Here is an 18,264-nt window from a genome sequence, read left to right on the forward strand (position 1 = left end):
TTGCTTTTGTGCCACTATAACATATACATAGTTTTATAGACACACATGACTACACAGTGCCACACTTCATACAAAATAAGCCTTCTCAATCCCTCTCTTACCACCACCATAAACTTTTAACTTCTTAAACCTATCGAAGGCTTTCCATCCACTTCTTTCCTATGTTCCTCTATTTAAAATAAATTATGAAACTTTTCAAAAACCCACTAAGATTTAGGGAATCATAGCTATATAATAAAGGATAATATGCAAATTGACCCTACGGCAGAACGACCCGGAATGACCGGTCGCTATAACACTGACCCCCAGGGGTCAGACACTCAATGCAGGAGCTGCCCCCTGGTGGTCAGTGCGCTCCCACAAGGAGAGCACCGCTCAGCCACAAGCCGGGCTGATGGCTGCAAGCGCAACGGTGATGGCAGGAGCCTCTCCCGCCTCCTTGGCAGCGCTAAGGATGTCCCATTGACGGCTTAGGCCTGCTCCCTGCCTAAGCCGTTGGCCCGCTCCCTGCCTAAGCCATCAGTCAGACATCCCTCGAGGGCTCCCGGGCTTTCAGAGGGATGTCTGACAGCCAGCTTAGGCCCGATCCTCCAGGAAGCAGACCTAAACCGGCAGGTGGACATCCCCTGAGGGGGTCCAGACTTGAGAGAGGGCACAGGCCGGGCTGAGGGACCCCCCCACCCCGAGTGCATGAATTTTCATGCACTGGGCCTCTAGTATTGAATAAATGCCATTGAGCTCAAATTTTACCATTTTGTCACATTTGCATCAATTTCTTTTTAAAGAGAACTATAACCTTATACAGCTAAAGCTCTATACATAAAAATACCCAACCCCATTACTCTTTCCAAAGGTATTAACATGCTTTTAGTCTGTAATACCTATGTATGTACTCATAAAAAAATATACATTCTTTATACATTTTTAAACATACACTAAGTGGTACCCTTCTTAAACTTGCATTTTTCATTCCTCAGCTCTAGTTCAGTTACACTGGTTACAGGATTTCACTCTATGTATACATAACTTATTAGTCCATTTTCCTGTTCATGGATGAACATTTAGGGTGCTTTTTATTTTTATGCTATTAACATAATGCTGCATGAACATTCTTGTACATATCATGACTCCTTGTGAACATAGAATTTCTTAAGGTGGGACATTGCAGGATTCCTGGAAAATATGTACTAGATATTGCTAAATAACTCCCCCGAGTGTTTGGGCCATATTCTTTTATTTTCAGTTGTTCAGCAGGCAGGTGATAGTGCATCTTCAATCATACTCAATTCCACTGGAGGTATTAATTCACCTTTCTTACTCAAGGTCCACAGACTGAAATGTTTGCATTTATATAATTATTTTAAAAGGTCACGCCCTAACCGGTTTGGCTAAGTGGACAGAGCGTCGGCCTGCGGACTGAAAGGTCCCAGTGCGATTCCGGTCAAGGGCATGTACCTTGGTTGCGGGCACATCCCCAGCTGGGGGTGTGTAGGAGGCAGCTGATCGATGTTTCTCTCTCATTGATGTTTCTAACTCTCTATCCCTCACCCTTCCTCTCTGTAAAAAAATCAATAAAATGTATTTTTTTAAATAAATAAAAGGTTAATAAATTATGAACTTATTTACTCTGAAATTAAACTTAAGAACTTTCTTAAAATTGTTAGAAATTATTACAAGGACATAGACTCAAACAAAACACGTTTAAAGATTGTGACCATTCATCTTTGAGAGAAAAAAAGAACGTGTTTTCCAGTAGCACACAAAGGGAAAATTTCACTAATCGCTTCATTCAAAATAAATTTTCTTCTCAAAGTATAGTCCCTAGACTACCAGCACTAGGACACATGGAAGAAAGCCCACGCTAAATGTATGAATCATAATTTTAAAGGTGGGAAGAATCCCACTGAATAGAAATCTACATTATTTTAACAATCATATCATATAATACTTATGCTCAGTAAGGTTTGAGCTCCACTGTTTTAATTAATGTGACTTTAAACTCAACTATAGTGAAAAAATTGTTACCTGAGAATCACGAAGCTGATTATGAAAATGCTGAATTAAATCATTCAATTCTTCATTTAGTTCAGATGTGATACTAACTCCAGATAGGCTACCTGTAGTTTCTGTTACAACTGGAAAGAAAATTAAGAACTATTAATTAAAGTAAATAAATAAATACAACACCTTAATTTGTGAGAAACTAAAAATAAATTGTGGGGAAACAGGACTTAAAAAACGTCCACTAACATAATTTGAAACTAGTTAACCCTCAGATTTATTTGTCAACCAATCATTTTATTGTTTCCATCTAATCTGAAAATAAAGGGAAATTGACAAAACTCTAAGATAGTGGTTCATCTTTTTCTGTCCCAACGTTTAAGGAGGGATACTTTTACATCCCAATTAAGAACAGTGACTGAATGGAGTGGGGATGGGACAGGTCTAGCAGTCTGGGTTGGGGCTGTGTTAGGGAAAGCACTTGTCTAAAAAAGAACAGCTGATTCTGACAGGGCTCAATTCCCATCTCCACTAACAAATTATGCTCTAGTTCAGGGGCTAGCAAACTTTCTTCAAAATTCAGAGAGTATTAAATATGTTAAGCTTTGTAGAAATACAATTTTTGTTTCAACTACTCAACCCTGCCATTATACGGCAAAAGTAACCACAGAAAATACATAAACAAATGGGCATGGCTATATTCCCTAAAACTTTATTGCAGATAGTGGGCCAAATCCAGTTGGTCATCAGTTGCTGACCCCTGCAATAGAACAGATAATTTATTGAAGTAATTGCTTGTGATACTAGTCATACTAAAAGACCGTAGTTTTTATCTTCCTTTCTAAGGCAGTATTCTGATGATAATTTTGATAACGTTTGGTGCTCTACTACCCAGTCACCCCATGCTTATCCTAGCTCTAAATGAGACACTGGCTATAAACTGTTTCTCTTTAAAAGGAAAATACTAGCTTTTTCTATTGAGAAATTCGAATTTCTGGGCTGGAGAGAATCCCACACATCTAGTCCAAACTATGTTTTGAAAAGGAAGAAATTACAGTCTAGATAACTAACACACAGCTTTCTAGTTAAATGATGAAAGGAGCACTCTTTCCCAGGACAATTATGTTGCCTCTTATATACCAGAAAATTAAATATAACAATTGTGGCTTTCCATCAGTATTCCTCTGCAAAATCTCATAAATACAAGAGTAAATCTGTCTTAAAATTATTAACCTAAAGTTCTTTTTGAAATAGTATATAAATTAAAACTCTTATTCGTTCTATTCCTGGTCCCTGTCTCATGATAGTACACATTTTTCTTTTAAAAAAAAATAGATTACCTGCTTACTTAAAAATAAAAGTTCATAAACAGAAGACCACTGACCTAAAACTCAAGAGATCTGATGCTACTAAAATTTCGTATAAGCTTAGGCAAGTCACAAACTCTGTGCTGGAGGTCCTTCTTTATAAAGTGAGAAAACAAGAAAAGCTCCTGAGACTAATTTTGTGATAATCAAATGAGATGATGTAAACTTAACTATTTCAAATAACATAACTATCACAGGAAAGTCTCTGAAATCTAACACTCCAAATTTGAAAAATGTTTAAAAGTGTATTATTAACCAAACTAGTATTGGTCGTTAGTAAAATATGTTTTTCCTAAATGTAAAAGCTAATGATACTTTGAATTTTAAAAGGGAAAGTGGGAATAAAAATCTTATAATTATTGCCCTGGTCAGGAAGCTCAGCTGACTGGAGCATCATGCTGTGCACAAAAAGGTTGTGAGTTCAATTCCTGGTCAGGGCACCTACCTAGGCTGAGGGTTCCATACCTGGTGGGGGTGATTATGGAAGGCAACTGATCAATGTTGATCAATGTTTCTGCCTATCTCTCTCTCTCTCTTTCTTTCTCTCTCTCTCTCTCTCTCTCTTTCCTTTCTCTCTAAAAGTCAATAAGCATAGGCTTGGTGAGGATTTTCTTTTAAATCTTATACTTATTACTATATGCTATACTATATATATTATATACAACTATATAATTATTATAAAAGAGTAAGTTACTTGCAAGTCATAAAGTTCCTTATGAAAAGGGAAAAATTAAATTATGCATAACAGTGATCAGAGGGCTGAGCCAGTGGGTTGGGTGTGAGTAGCAGGATAAATCGAGTAACAAGGTAACTTCAGTGAGGACCTAAAATGGAGAGCCCACAGGGTGATAAATTATTAGAATGGGATGACAGACTACTAGAAAATATTACCTGAGTTTTAAAAAGTAACAATTTATTTCCAACTTAATGAAGATTAAACACTTAGGTTTGAAGGTGATGAGACAAATTATACTCAATACTAAACAATGCAATAAAATTTCCACCTAAGTGATATACAACTATTAGGGGAAAAAAGAGTATTTCTGAGTCTCAGGAAGACTGTATAGGATAAAAACATACCCCACAGGAACTACTGTACACAAATGGATACCTAATTGAAATAACAGAACTACTAGTAACCTCAGAAGCTAAAAATAGCTCTACAAATCTAATCACCATCTTACTTAAGGTCTTAACCCTTCCTTGGGAGACAAGCAAAATACAGCAATCCTACCTAAATAAAGTACAAAAGGTGGAAATAAAAGCATCAACAGCACTATCAGTCTGAGGTACAAAAACAGAACTACAGCCTGTCCCTTTTACCTCGTAAGGGTACTCTCTGATGAAAAGGAGAGCGAGATGGCTGTCTGCCCGGTACAGTATGATGGCCAGGAGTTGTCCCTGCAATCTTTTCTGCATAACCAGAGAGAAGCACAGGACAGGGTAAGCCTTACATTTAGGTTTCTAAACTTGTCAATGATCAAGATCTGACTATTTAATAACCAGCATCCACCTTGCAGTACTATCACGCCTTGCTCATGAAACAACATTCTAAGACTGTGGCATACCAGAGTCATCCATCACAGCAATAGCTTGCTCTGCTTTATGTTGCAGAGCAAGAAGAGCAGCTTGTCTTCCCTGCAGAGCTCGCAGTTGCTCCTGCTGCTGTAACATCCTTTTTAATAAATCATGTTGTTTCTTCAAATTTTCTATCTCTTCCATAGGTTCCTGCTGAGGATCTCTGGCCTGGAAAATAAGACCAACAACAATTATATCTATTAAAATTCATGTTTCCGTTTCAATTACCAGTGGCAAAGTACATACATAGATAATAAATTAGTACTAAATATACAACCCTAGACACAGGTTTAGTACACTTTAAGAAAAAAAAATGGTAACACAGGAAGCCTCCCATACTAAGAGAAGGCAGATAGGTAATTTCATAGTCAAACCCATAAGCAATGGCTTAACATAAAGAGGAATCAACAAAAGGAAAATAAAGAAAAAGGCATACAATAACAGACAGGAAGGCTAAAAGGCAAAAGGAGCTATAAACACCTACATATACACAAATAAAGGAGGGATCCAGCCCTTACAGAAAAGGAAGAGCAAATCACACCAGGCTAATGCCCTAAACGTATCCTTGAAAAAGACTAAAAAAACACAGTTTTGCCCCACTCCTAAGAGATGTTTAAAAAAACCCACCAAACAATTTTAAAAACACATTTTTCATTTGATAATCTGATGTGAAAGGCTTTAATTTACTCACATCACATTATACAAGCAAAAGTAAAGCAGAGATTCTATATTTTGTATCAAAAATATTTTTTCTTCTAAAATAAGTTCATTTAGAATACTCTGATATTCCCCCCAAAGTAGCCAGCATTTTTGCCTAAAAATAGAGGATCAGATTATTTAAAAACTAACTTTTAAAAACTTAAAATTATTCATATAAAACCCAACAAGAAAAATTAAGTCAATTAAGCAGAGACAAATTTAAATATAACTATATAAATAAATTATAAACCAAATTATGCCTGAACTATTTACCATTATATTTTTCATCATAGATTTGCTTTTAAAAATCTTATATTTTAAAAGTTTAATGATTCTACTTAATATTTATATAAAATGCTTCTATTAACTCAGAAACGCATGTTACATTCTTTCCTGTTATAACTCATCTTCTTAGTTCTGGCTTATTTCAACACTATTTATATCTAAAAAAAAAAAAAAAAAAAAAATTGAAGGAGGAGGGGTAACTATAAGTAGTTAACTTTCTCAGACTTGATCCAAAATAATTTCATCAAAGTCATTGGTAAAATGTGAAACCAGAGCAAAAACAGGTACAGATCTTAATGGAACGACTAAGAGAAATGTCTCCAGACTGATATCAAATATTCCAGCAAAGAATTAATGGTGATTAATTAGGAGAAGAAACATTGCACAAATAAGGCAAAATGTGATCTAGGAAAAAAAGAAAACCTTCAAGAATGTATATAGCTCGACCTAACTTAAAAATCCTCCCATCTCTCAAAAACAGTTCAGACCTCAAGGTAACCTGAAAGGTACTTATTCCTAAAGGATTTACTAAACAACATAGTATTATGGACTTTTTACACTTTAAAAAGCAAACTTTTTAAATTAACTTTAATCCTTGTTAGTCACATCTATTTGCAAAACTTTGATATTCTAATTATAAAGAATTCTGAACTATTTACTAAAGTAAACACCTTTAGATTTTTCACTAATCCAGAGTTGAATTCCCAACAATTTTTTAAATTAGTGAGGTTTTATTACTGCTTAATAACTCTTGCATCCATAAAAAATAACATTTCAGAATAATACTTCAAAAAGCTGAACTAAGGGCTGTAGGTGGGGACTACTATCAAATATAAAAGGAAGATGAGAAAATGGAAATAAAAATACTTAGGGATAAGAACATGCCAAGAGGATGGTACATGGAACAGAAACCCAAAAAGAAGCCAAGCCTATATCCACCCTTCAAACCATACTAAACTTTCTGAGTCACTTTCAAGAAGCATGCTTTTAGTTTACAGATTTAAAAAAATAACTTGGACCCTAACTGGTTTGGCTCAGTCGGCCTGCAGACTGAAGGGTCCCAGGTTCAATTCCGGTCAAGGGCATGTACCTTGGTTGCGGGCACATCCCCAGTAGGGGGTGTGCAGGAGGCAGCTGATTAATGTTTCTCTCTCATCGATGTTTCTAACTCTCTATCCCTCTCCCTTCCTCTCTGTAAAAAAAATCAATAAAATGTATTTAAAAAATAAAAATAAAAATAACTTGGGGCATGAAATCATGAGTTACATACAAGGTTAACAGTCTGATTTCAGAAAACCCTAAGTTTCCTCTACTTAGCTGAGGATCCTCCAATATTCTTCATGAATGCAAATGTATTTTTAAGGCTAAACAGCACTTCAGATAAATATGCACTCCAACTTTTTTTTTTCTAATGTGAAAGATGAGGAATTAAAGCCCAGAGAAAATAAAGCTATGATTTATCCAATATCACAGTTCGGGGAAGTAAAATTCCTAGGTTCTAGTTTTGAGTTTTTAACACCATTCTATCTGCCCCAAAATTATGCATTTAGATAGTTATAAACACAGAGGTCTAAGATATAATCTATAAAATAATCCATAAAATGGACTCTGCCCTTGTAGGCAGCTTGAGAATATTAATCATTTTCCATTACATTGAATCTCAGGTAAGATCACAACTTTTCCCCCTACTCTTCTAACAGAATACTACATTTTGATAGGATGTTAAGGAAGGGAAGGTGGGGTAGGAAGAATGACAGATTCTGCATAGCAGAGAAAGAATCAAGTCGGTAGGAATTACAAATTTTTTCTGAGAAATTAAAATAATTTTATGAACAGAGTACTGATAGAACTACTCTAGGATGGCCCTAATAATCAAACAATTAAAGAGACTCAAATTAGAATAAACTCCAAGAAGTGCAGGAGAATAATATAATTCATTTACAAGGATGTTATTAAAAGAAACTTAAAATAAGGAAAAGTGGTATATGTAATGTCTTAGGGAAAGAACTGGCAAATACTATGCTATAGTAATTATCAACTCTTAAGTTCTCTTTGTCACTATTTAGAAGACTTAAAGAACATTAGTTTCAAAGAATATCTACTGTGCTTCACGTTCACTTTCTCTTCTCCAATGCCAGTAGTTTTAAAAATAATCAACTACTTTACTGACTTTTCTGTTGAATTAGGGTACCTTTTCCTTAACACTTTATAGTAACATCACCAAAGCTGATTTTAATCTATATCTTCAAACTCTTGTGGGAGCCATAAAAAAAACAAAAGACACCTAGAAGTTAAGCTTTGCCATTTTTAAACATACACAAAAAAATACAAAGTATGTACATAACAAAAAAATGTACATAACATAAAAGAAAGACTAGTCCTAGGTTATAAGCTTGTAATAAAACATAAAGCTAGTCTTATCTATACTAGGTTATTAAAATAGCCCTTTATTCTTGCCAAATGGATATGAGCACCATTAGAAATGCTATTTTTATTCAAACTGTTTAACTAGACCTACACAAATAGTTGTCTTTAAACCTTTCCCGAGTGCATTTATGCAAATAATGAAAAATTAAAAGAAAAAACATTTAGAGCAAACAATGGAGGAAAAGAATTGCAAAAACATTAGCAAACAAAGTCAACTGGATTAAGTATTTTTCACACATACAAAAAAACAACAAAACAAGAATGGAAGGAGTTTCCAATAGGAACAAAACTACAAACCAAAAGGCAAGTAATGGTCAAGGCAGATACTTTGGTCTATTTTGAATTCTCAATAGCAAAAAAATTTGTGTTACATTTTGAATTCTCAAAGGAAAAATGGATTAAGTTTCAGATCCTTTGTTAATGTAAATTCAAACCAGCTGCCAAATTTAACCCCTGGAGAGGAGTATAAGAAAGCAGAAAAGAATAAAAACATTAAAAAACAGCATTCTGCTAAAGCACATTACAATATAATTAACCATGTTTATAACATATTTAAGAAAAACAGCAGTAACAGAAAAGCAAATAAGGAAGAGGAAATATGAACAAAAGAGTTGCTCATATACAGACTTCCCAAGTTAATATTGTGAAGTATATACCTTTGAGGGAAATCCACGTTTTCGGCTATATTTCCTATTAGGCCTCAGTTCCCTGTCATTCTGAGGAGGTCTGTCACCTTTCCCTTTTGGACTTGTAGTAACGTCAATGTCTGAAACCTGTTCTTGTGAAGCTGAATTCCCTAGTTTGTCCTCAATGAACGGCCGAATTCTCAGACTAAAAGATGCCTCCTTTATTAAATAGTGTAGCATATTAATTTCTTAACACAAACTCCTGTTTAACATACAAGTTACCCTTATAAATAAATACAGAAAATTTACCAGTCTATTTTTTAAAAAACCAATCCACCCTCCCACAAGTGTCAATAAACTTACAACTTTTAAATTTCTGTACACTAGACTACTGCTTATTGTAATTATCTTATCCTAGACAATTTCCAAGTTATACAACTGCTGATGCATATTTTAACATTTATGCTGCTACGTTAATCAATTTTCAATATGATTTTGTCATAAAAAATTCTCTTCATAGTTAACACTATATAAAAATTGTAATAACCAACTATACCATTTCCCACCCATCCCCATAGGCCCCCAACCCTTCCATTTCTGCTGGAATGAAAGGTGAGGAAGAAATTATTCCCAGCACCACTATAAACAGAAAAACAATTTCCTCATTAGAATCCATTCTTTTACAACTATTTTGATCAAGCCCTCTGAATATCTCCTGGTGAAAATAATGTAGAGAAAAAAAATTCAAATTTCCTCTTTAAATTAAGAAGGGCAGGGAAGAGAAAGGCAGATAAGAAACTACCACTATGCAGGTCAATACTAAAAGGAAACAAACCTTCAAATTCCTAATGCTGAATAGTATCTGGAATAAAAGACATACACATATCATGTTTCATAAGAAAAGGTTTACTGGTAACAGGTTTTGAGGTTTACTAATGCACAGTTATAGGTGCATCTATTAAAATAAAAATGCTTAAAAGCAAAATAGTTTCAAAGCACACTAATTTCTCTGAACTAAGTGTATTTTACAAATCTTTCCTCAAAATTCTGTAAAATCTTGATTATTTTTCAAGATATATTTTAAGAAATCTCATTTCAGAGTCAGAAGTTATAGTATTTTTCTGTGTGAATAAATGACAATGAAAATACTACCTTGTCCCATTTTCATCTCAATTTTTCAGTCATCTGATTTGCTACAGTTCCTAGACTAACCTAAGAAATGAAAAATCCTAATAGCCTTAAAATGAGTCCTCAATGGCGAATGAACTTGGTCACTTGAAATAGACAATATGCTAAGCAGTAATACTCTATACTTATAGTTCTTATATCCATGATGAATTTGAACTTTCCCAATGCTGTTCAAGATGAGTAAACTTGTGCTTAACAAAACAAACTAGAAAAACCTTGTTTCTGTAAGGTGAAGATCAGAAATTATTAGATTTTAAAATCAACCATTAAAACTATATTTTTAATGTTAATAAGTAAAACCTTTAAACTTCCAGGTTTAAAAAGAATATAGTCAGCATTAACAATTTGAAGTTTCTTCCCTGAAATATATTTTTCATTAAGGAATGCCTATAAAAATATAATCTTGAAAAATGGGAGAAAAGTTTAAATCTTCACTTCTAGCACTTTAATTACCAAAAGCCGCTTACCGTGGTATCTGAAGCCTCAGACTGCACATCTATGTTTAGCGATGTGCTCTCAGCTACAGAACCAGATCCCACAGCTGAATCTATAGTCCGAACATCCTCCTCCTCATTTTCTCTAGCCTGAAATATTTTAGTGGTATAAATCATACAACTATTAAAAAGGGCAGTAAAATGTTATAATGGATGGCACGATTTTCTGAAATATATCAACTCCTCTGAAGTGGCACAGAATGTCATCAGTACATGTACACTGATATACTAAAAAATAACTCAATACGTTATTTAAAAGGTCCATAACTTACAAGGATTTTTTGGAGAAATCTCATATATGACTTTTCTTGTTCTTTAAGGTGATCTATTAGATGAGTAAGGCGCTCAACATTAGCAGATCTTTCATTTTTCTCTACAAGATCTTCCCGCATGGAACTAGCTTTAGTAATATAGTCACGAATCTGAACAAGCCTGCTTACAATCTGCTGGGGAAATATTTTTTTAAAAAGGCATAAAAGTAAACAGTATGTAAAACAGCATAATTCATTCAACAGCAACAATTTTATATACTTTAAACTTCAATATAATGACTAAAAATACTTCTAATAATTATGTGAATTCATACATGCAAAACACCTGAATCAAATTTAGAATTTCATCAAACATAATCAGCTATACTAATAACTCCAATTACTGTTAACTTAAATTTTTCAAAATTTGTTTACATATTTACCTGAAAATTTTTATTTATAGAACTGCATATCAAACTATATAAATTTTTTCTAATGTTTATATTTATTTATAAATAAATTTTAAAGTATTATACTTTTGAAAGTACTTTTCCAAAGAATTATATCACCATTTTTAAAAATTCTTACAACAATCTATTAATCACTTTGCTCCCAACCCCCCTTTACTAAAAATTGGCAATATAGTATTTGGCAGATAAACAGCATCCTTGACTTATCTGAATATATATGTCATTTCTACAATCGTTTTAGGTAAAAGGAAATTTACTTTATTTTGAATAAATCTGAAAGATTAATGAAAAGTGTCAGGGAGTACTTTAATTCTACCTAACAAATACTCCTATGTGCATAATCTAATATAATTATACTAGAGGCCCAAAGCATGAATTTGTGCGTGTGTGTGTGTGGGGGGGTGCGGCAGGACTGTGGGAGGTTGCCTGGCAGGCCTGGATCGGGCAATTGGGGCGGCTGGCCAGGGGGGCGGGGCCGTGGGAGGTTGGCTATGGGAGCACACTGATCACCAGGGGGCAGCTCCTATGTTGAGCATCTGCCCCCTGATGGTCAGTGCACATCATAGCGACTGGTCGTTTGGTCGTTATGGTCGCTCAGGTTTTTACATATATATAGATTTTTAATGTTAATGTTTTAGACTTTGAGGTCTGTGAAGGCAAAGAGCAAAAGAAACATTTTACCACCTGGCTGCTCTCCATTGCAGGCTCTCCTCTCCCATCTTCTTCAGAGACTTGACAGTTTTGCAAAAGGTCATTACTTAAAGCAGAAGCAAACAAGTCTTTACATTGTGCTGAGGCAATCACTTCTCTCTTTTGAGGACCTGGAGCAGCATCTTTGCTCTTGTTAGTATTAATCTGCATAGGCAAAAAGTTGAAGGGTTTTCGGTTCTCACTAGGCTGACGTTTGTTATTAGCAGCTGTTGCTCGGCCTTGAGAATCACTTCCAATGCTTCTCTATATATGAAAAAGAAAACAAATCCACAAACATTAACCTTTCAACAATTAAAAAAATTCCAACATTCTTAGTCAGTTTCACCATCCGATATTGATTCAGGAGGTGTGCATAAACACCTTGAAGTAAGATATGAAATAGCTTCAGATCTACAAAATTCTACTAAAATATTAAAATTTGATTAGTACAAATTTGATTCCTAATTTTCAGACTATTCAACTAATGATATTAGCAAGATTAATCTACAGAAAGTACTAGGCCATATTTATAACTCACAGTGCTAGTCTGACTTGTTCACAGATTTTTGTATAGGCTTTAGACCCAATGAATCAATGTTAATTAATATGAACACCAGCATAAAGATTTGTTTTTATGAAGCAAAGCCTGAAAAAGTACTAGGCTCAGTGCCTGGCATATAATATGTGTTCAATAATTAGTAAATAAATGACTAATGACATATGATCATCACCATATAAGACTTGATCTACATTTGTGAATATCTGGAAACCTGTTTATCTATATAAAGTACCAATGTCATAATAAAATATTAAGAGTTCATTATCATTTACACAAAATGGAATATTACTCAGCTTTTAAAAGGATGGAAATCCTGACGTGCTGCAACATGGATGAACCTTGAGAACACTATGCTGAGTGAAATAAGCCAGTCACAAAGAGGACAAATACTGTGTAAAGCACATGTGAAGTTCATTAACATTAAACTCATCACCAACAGCACAAGTTGTTATACCTAGTCCCACATGAAGTACCAAGAGCAGTCCAATTCAGAGACAGAAAATAGAATGGAGGTTGTCAGGGGCTGTGGGGAGGCGAGAATGAGGAGTTGTTTTTTTAATGGGAACAGAATTTTAGTTTTCCAAGATGAAAATAGTTCTGTAGCTAGATGGTGGTGATGGTATCACAATAAGGTGAGAGTAAGTAATGTCACTGAACTGAACTCCTAGAAATGGTGAAGAAGGTTCATTTTCATGTTATGTGTAGTTTACCACAATTGAAAAAAACAAAGCTCAGCATCTTAAAAAAAAGAGTTCATTATCATTTCTACTTGCTCTTATTTGTAAACTTTATTTGAGTGATTACTAATACAAACCCTAGTTTTATTCTAAATGAGGTTTATCCAGCACATTCCACACTGAGCCAATAATAAATATTCTAATATGGATTTTCCTTTTTCCTTAATAGCAATCTTATCCAGTACTAACATACAAAATTTAGTTTCATAATGAAATAATTTTAGTAATAAGGTATAGTAACAAAGTAAAGACGTCTTTAGCAAATTTAGAAATAAGACCTTGTTGCCCTTCCAAGAACCTACATTATCACTGATTAAAATTCTTTCTATGCACAGAAACTAAGAAAAAATAAAAAGCTCAATATTTTACTTAAAAGAAATTATTTAAGCCATCTCAAATATTTCCCTTAGTCATAACTTATTTTTAAAATAATTCACTAACCTGATCTAAATCCCCGAAGTTTATCCGCTGTTTAAGTTTCTCCAATTCTGCCTGCTCTGGAACAGACATCTGAGTCACATATCTACTATGTGGAAATGTGTGTGGAGTCTTTGTCCTTCGTCTCCCAACTCCTGGTGACGACTCCGGAGAAATATCATTAGTTACCCTCTTATCACTTTCTACACCAAACTTTTTCTTATTCTTTTCCGATGATCTATTTGCCTTCTTCTGTTGGCCACCCCAATCCTTTAAAAAAAATAAAGGCAAGGGTTAATAGGGCCTCTATCCAACCAGGAAAATAACTTATGCTTAAAAAATTTTGGTCAGCCTTAAAAATGACAAAAGACTTTCACATCAACATGTACTCTTAGAGACAATTATTTACTACTAAAGGCCTGGTGCACGAATTTGTGCATGGGTGGGGTCTGGCCAACCCACCCCAATCTGGGCCAATCGGGGGCAGGGCTGGATGAGGGAGGGACTCCAGGTGTTTGGCCAGTCAGCCTCGCCCCTGATCGGGGTAGGGTGGCTGATCGGGGTGGGGCTGGCCAGGGGAAGGGGCCGTGGGCTGTTGGCCAGCTGGCCCCACCCCCTGGTCAAACTCCTGGTCAAACTCCCAGTCGCAGGGACAATTTGCATATTAGCCTTTTATTATATAGGAGGATTACTAAACCATCAGTTTTAGATCAGTACCAAAAAAAAAAAAAAAATCCCCAAACTCCAACCCTAGGGTCAGTCTGAATATTTTCAAAAGCATTTTTATAAATGGTTCTTTATTATTTATGAACTAGAGACCCAGTGCACAAATTCGTGCTTGGGATGGGTCCCTCGGCCTGGCCAGTGATCGGGCTGTCTCACCCAGTCCCAATCGGGGCTGGTCAGGTGGAGGGACCAAGGAGGTTGGCCGGCCAGGGGAGGTTGGCTGTGGGAGTGCACTGACCACCAGGTGGTAGCACCTGCATTGAGCGTCTGCCCCCTGGTGGTCAGTGTGCATCATAGTGACCAGTCATAATAGTCGCTTAGGCATATATATATACACACACACACACACACACACACACACACACACACACACATATATTGAATAGGGAAATGAATTTATAGATACCTTTACTGGCCTCCTTTAAAGTTAGTATGAATGATAAGAAGGCAGATCTGGAATCAACCTGGGTTCTAAAGTAATTACTGTTTTCTGAAGAAATGCTCCATTGCATGACCCTAAGCAATTTAACTTCCCATAGTCATAGCTGCCTAATCTCTAAAATAGTGTCACTTTTAAAACACAATTAAAAATAACATACAGAAAAAATCTAACACAGTGCCTAGTATATAGTGAGCAATAAACATAACTTACTATTTTTATAAAAAATAGTGTTCTTATTACCTAAGATTTGATAACAAAAAATGCTTAATGTTTTCACTAGAAAACATTTTTACTTACTAACCTACTCATTCAACAGAAAGTCTATAAATTCCCACCATATCCAGATTAGAAGAATCCTTTAGTTTTACAATAATAAAACCTTTGGGATATTTTCCTCATTTATAACAAAACTTCCTTCTCTACAAACTGTCCCTCCACCCCAATCCATGTGTTGGTGTTCCTGCCAACCTCTTATTCTATCTACCCCATCCCATCCTGCCATAGATAACTGGAAAAAAAGATGCATATCTAATCTAAATTGGGACATTCATACTTTAAAATTTCACTAGTCAGTGAAAAAAATAACTAATCAGTATTTAATTGCAGCTATAACTGAAAACTTTAGAATCAAAGGCCAGCCAAAGTGCACCATGTGGAGCAGAGGAGAGAGAAAGCTGGGCTGTGAAGAAAAAGTTGTGTTAAACAGAGGCACTCAAAAGAATGAAAGTAGCAAAAAAGTAATTCTTGAAAACTTTCTAGTTCCTTTTTCTAGTCCCTTCTTAAAACCCAACTTTATTCCTTTAAACTATTTTCCATAAAACAGCTATATATCCTTATTAAAGAAACCTCTTTTTTGGCTTAAGCTAACTAAGGTTGGTATCTGTTACCTGCAAACAAAAATGTCTTCACTAATGTAACAAATAGCCCAGCATCACTTAATATCTTGGCCAGCTAGAAAACATGTGTCTACTTTACAGATAGTTTCAGTGAGTGTGATTTAGCTAAATCAAGGGAAAGCTGCATTTTAGTATCAGTAGTCAATAACACACCATCAATAAGATAATCATACCATATTGTTGAGTCTGTCATCAACATTCTCATTGCTCCAGTTTGGTAAATCCTGATCATTCATGCCTTCTTCAAAAGGACCTCCTCCTGCGGCCATTCTGGCTTTAACAATTAATTTCCTATAAAACAAGTAAAAACCTTTTTAACACGTAAAAACATACTCTAATATTTAAATCACTCCATGAAACTTAGCAATATAAAAGAATCTCGGAAAAGTTGATTTTACAAAATTAAAAGAGGCAGGCACTGAAAACCACGTATCACAAACACATTGATTTAGACATAGTATGATTAATATGAGTTAAGTAGTTGGAGTGATGGGGCGGGTGCAGGGAAGGAAAACCTCTGAATATTCACTATGTAGACTTGCCTGTAAACTTTAAGGTTACTTCATTTAATTTATTCAACAAAGTCCTAAAAGATAATGTGGTAGGAAAAAGTTATTAATAACTAAAACCAAAAGTGCTCTTAGAAAAGAAACTAATACTCTCCAGAGACCAGGGCATTTGCTTTATGTCAAAGATTCAGAGGGCAGAACTGCTCTGTATGAAACACTGAGGAAGGCTTGGTTATAACAGAAAGGAAAGTAATGGTAAGCAAGATGAGAAGGCAGGAAGAAGCAGGACTAGATGGATGGCCTATAAAAGCAAAGAATACAGTGGCTTAAATTACTTTAAAAATATTTTGCCTTTTAAATTGTATTTCTAGGAATTTTGTAAAAATCAAGGAAGGCAGTGAATTTCATGCCCGAGTCACAGATGAGAAACAGTAGCAGCAATGGGAGAAGCAAGCAAAGGTTTAAGAGCAGAGATATTTAAGAGAAAATAAGATTTCTACATATCCTGTGGAGAACTGAATTTCCCCTGGATGGAACTGTGCTGGTTGGAGAGAGGCTGAGTGAAGGAGAGGGTGAGACAACTTTATAATCCAAAGGGCACGAAAGGCCATTAGACATCAGGGTTGTAATAGGTTTCTCATTTATAAACAATAACACTAACATTAAAAGGAGTTAGATAATTTTGCCAAGGTGATGCAGTTAAAAATGTCAAAGATGAATACAAATACGAGGTGCTTTAATTCTAAGATCCTAACTTATCCCATTCATCACTAGAACACAATATTAAAAGGACTATCATCCATGACAAAGTAGGATTGATCCCCTGGATGTTTTAATGCTAGGATATCTATCAGAATATGTGTTAACTGATTACAGAGCAGATTAAGTTTTTTCATCTCAAAATAAAAAGTGATGTGATAAAATTCAGCACTACAAATTTAAAAAGAAAAATCTTAAAAGTACAAATATATTGACAGTTCCTTATAGCTATATTTATTCTTATAGTGTTTTTTTTCAATGAACATGTTACTTTAATAAACTTCTGGAGTTGAAAAAATTACATTTTAAACCAATGGCCAATAATTTTAAAATAAAACCTGAAGGACATCCCTAAAGACCAAATCAAGAATGCCACATTATCAGTTATTTAGCACTGTTTCAGAAGTCTAAAAAAAAAATACAGAAAAATAAGGAACAAATATTAATGTTGAAAAGAGAGAAGGTGGTATTTTTAAAGAATATGCATTAAGCCCTGGCCAGTGTGGCTCAGTCGGTTGAGTATTGTCCCATGCACCAAAGGTCGCTGGTTTTGCTCAGTGAATAGAGCCTCGACCTGCAGACTGAAGGGTTCTGGGTTCTATCCCGGTCAAGGGCATGTACCTCGGTTGCAGACTCAATCCCTGACCCCGGTCGGGGCACGTGCTGAAGGCAACCAACTGATGTCTTTCTCACATCAATGTTTCTGTCTCTGTCTCTCCCCCTCCCTTCCATTCTCTCTGAAAATCAATGGAAAAATGTCCTTCCATGAGAATTAACAATAAAAAATAAAGGTCACTGGTTCCATTCCTGGTCAGGGCACATGCCCAAGGTTGCAGGCTCGATTCCCAGTGGGGGATGTGCAGGAGGTAGCCAACTGATGTTTCTCTCTTGGATAGATGTGCCTCTCTCTCTCCCCTTCTCCCTTCCTTTCTCTCTAGAATCAATATAAACATATTTTAATATATATATATATGCATTAAAAAACCTAGACAACTTCAAATAATCACCAATAACCTTTCAGAAAATACACTGGGGAAAAGTGATGCCACTTATAATACAGTAGGTCCTCAGGTTACGTCAGAGATCCGTTCCTACGGTGCGACGTAATGTGATTTTTGCAGGTAAGTCGGAGCCCACCTGCGT

General features: G+C 35.3%; 1 protein-coding gene across 46 annotated transcripts in view; it reads right to left on the reverse strand.

The window, feature by feature from the left end:
• PCM1 (pericentriolar material 1) overlaps window positions 1-18,264 on the reverse strand; it is an 84,348-nt gene that overhangs the window by 57,218 nt on the left and 8,866 nt on the right. For 11 of the 46 annotated variants that reach the window (XM_080662546.1, XM_080662537.1, XM_080662577.1 and 8 more), the window contains exons 3-11: window positions 16,027-16,144; window positions 13,814-14,059; window positions 12,071-12,340; window positions 10,938-11,111; window positions 10,639-10,755; window positions 9,014-9,202; window positions 4,937-5,114; window positions 4,692-4,781; window positions 2,026-2,135 (exon numbers count right to left, since the gene is read on the reverse strand). In XM_080662546.1, the coding sequence (XP_080518672.1) occupies window positions 2,026-2,135; window positions 4,692-4,781; window positions 4,937-5,114; window positions 9,014-9,202; window positions 10,639-10,755; window positions 10,938-11,111; window positions 12,071-12,340; window positions 13,814-14,059; window positions 16,027-16,122 (1,470 nt within the window). In that variant the 5' untranslated portion in view covers window positions 16,123-16,144. Of the gene's footprint in view, window positions 1-2,025; window positions 2,136-4,691; window positions 4,782-4,936; window positions 5,115-9,013; window positions 9,203-10,638; window positions 10,756-10,937; window positions 11,112-12,070; window positions 12,341-13,813; window positions 14,060-16,026; window positions 16,145-18,264 lie in introns of those variants that run through there. The other 35 variants (XM_080662570.1, XM_080662567.1, XM_080662563.1 and 32 more) reach the window with 12 other exon arrangements.

This window comes from Plecotus auritus, assembly GCF_963455305.1.
Source record: "Plecotus auritus genome assembly, chromosome: 3".
NCBI classification, from domain to species: Eukaryota; Metazoa; Chordata; class Mammalia; order Chiroptera; family Vespertilionidae; genus Plecotus; species Plecotus auritus.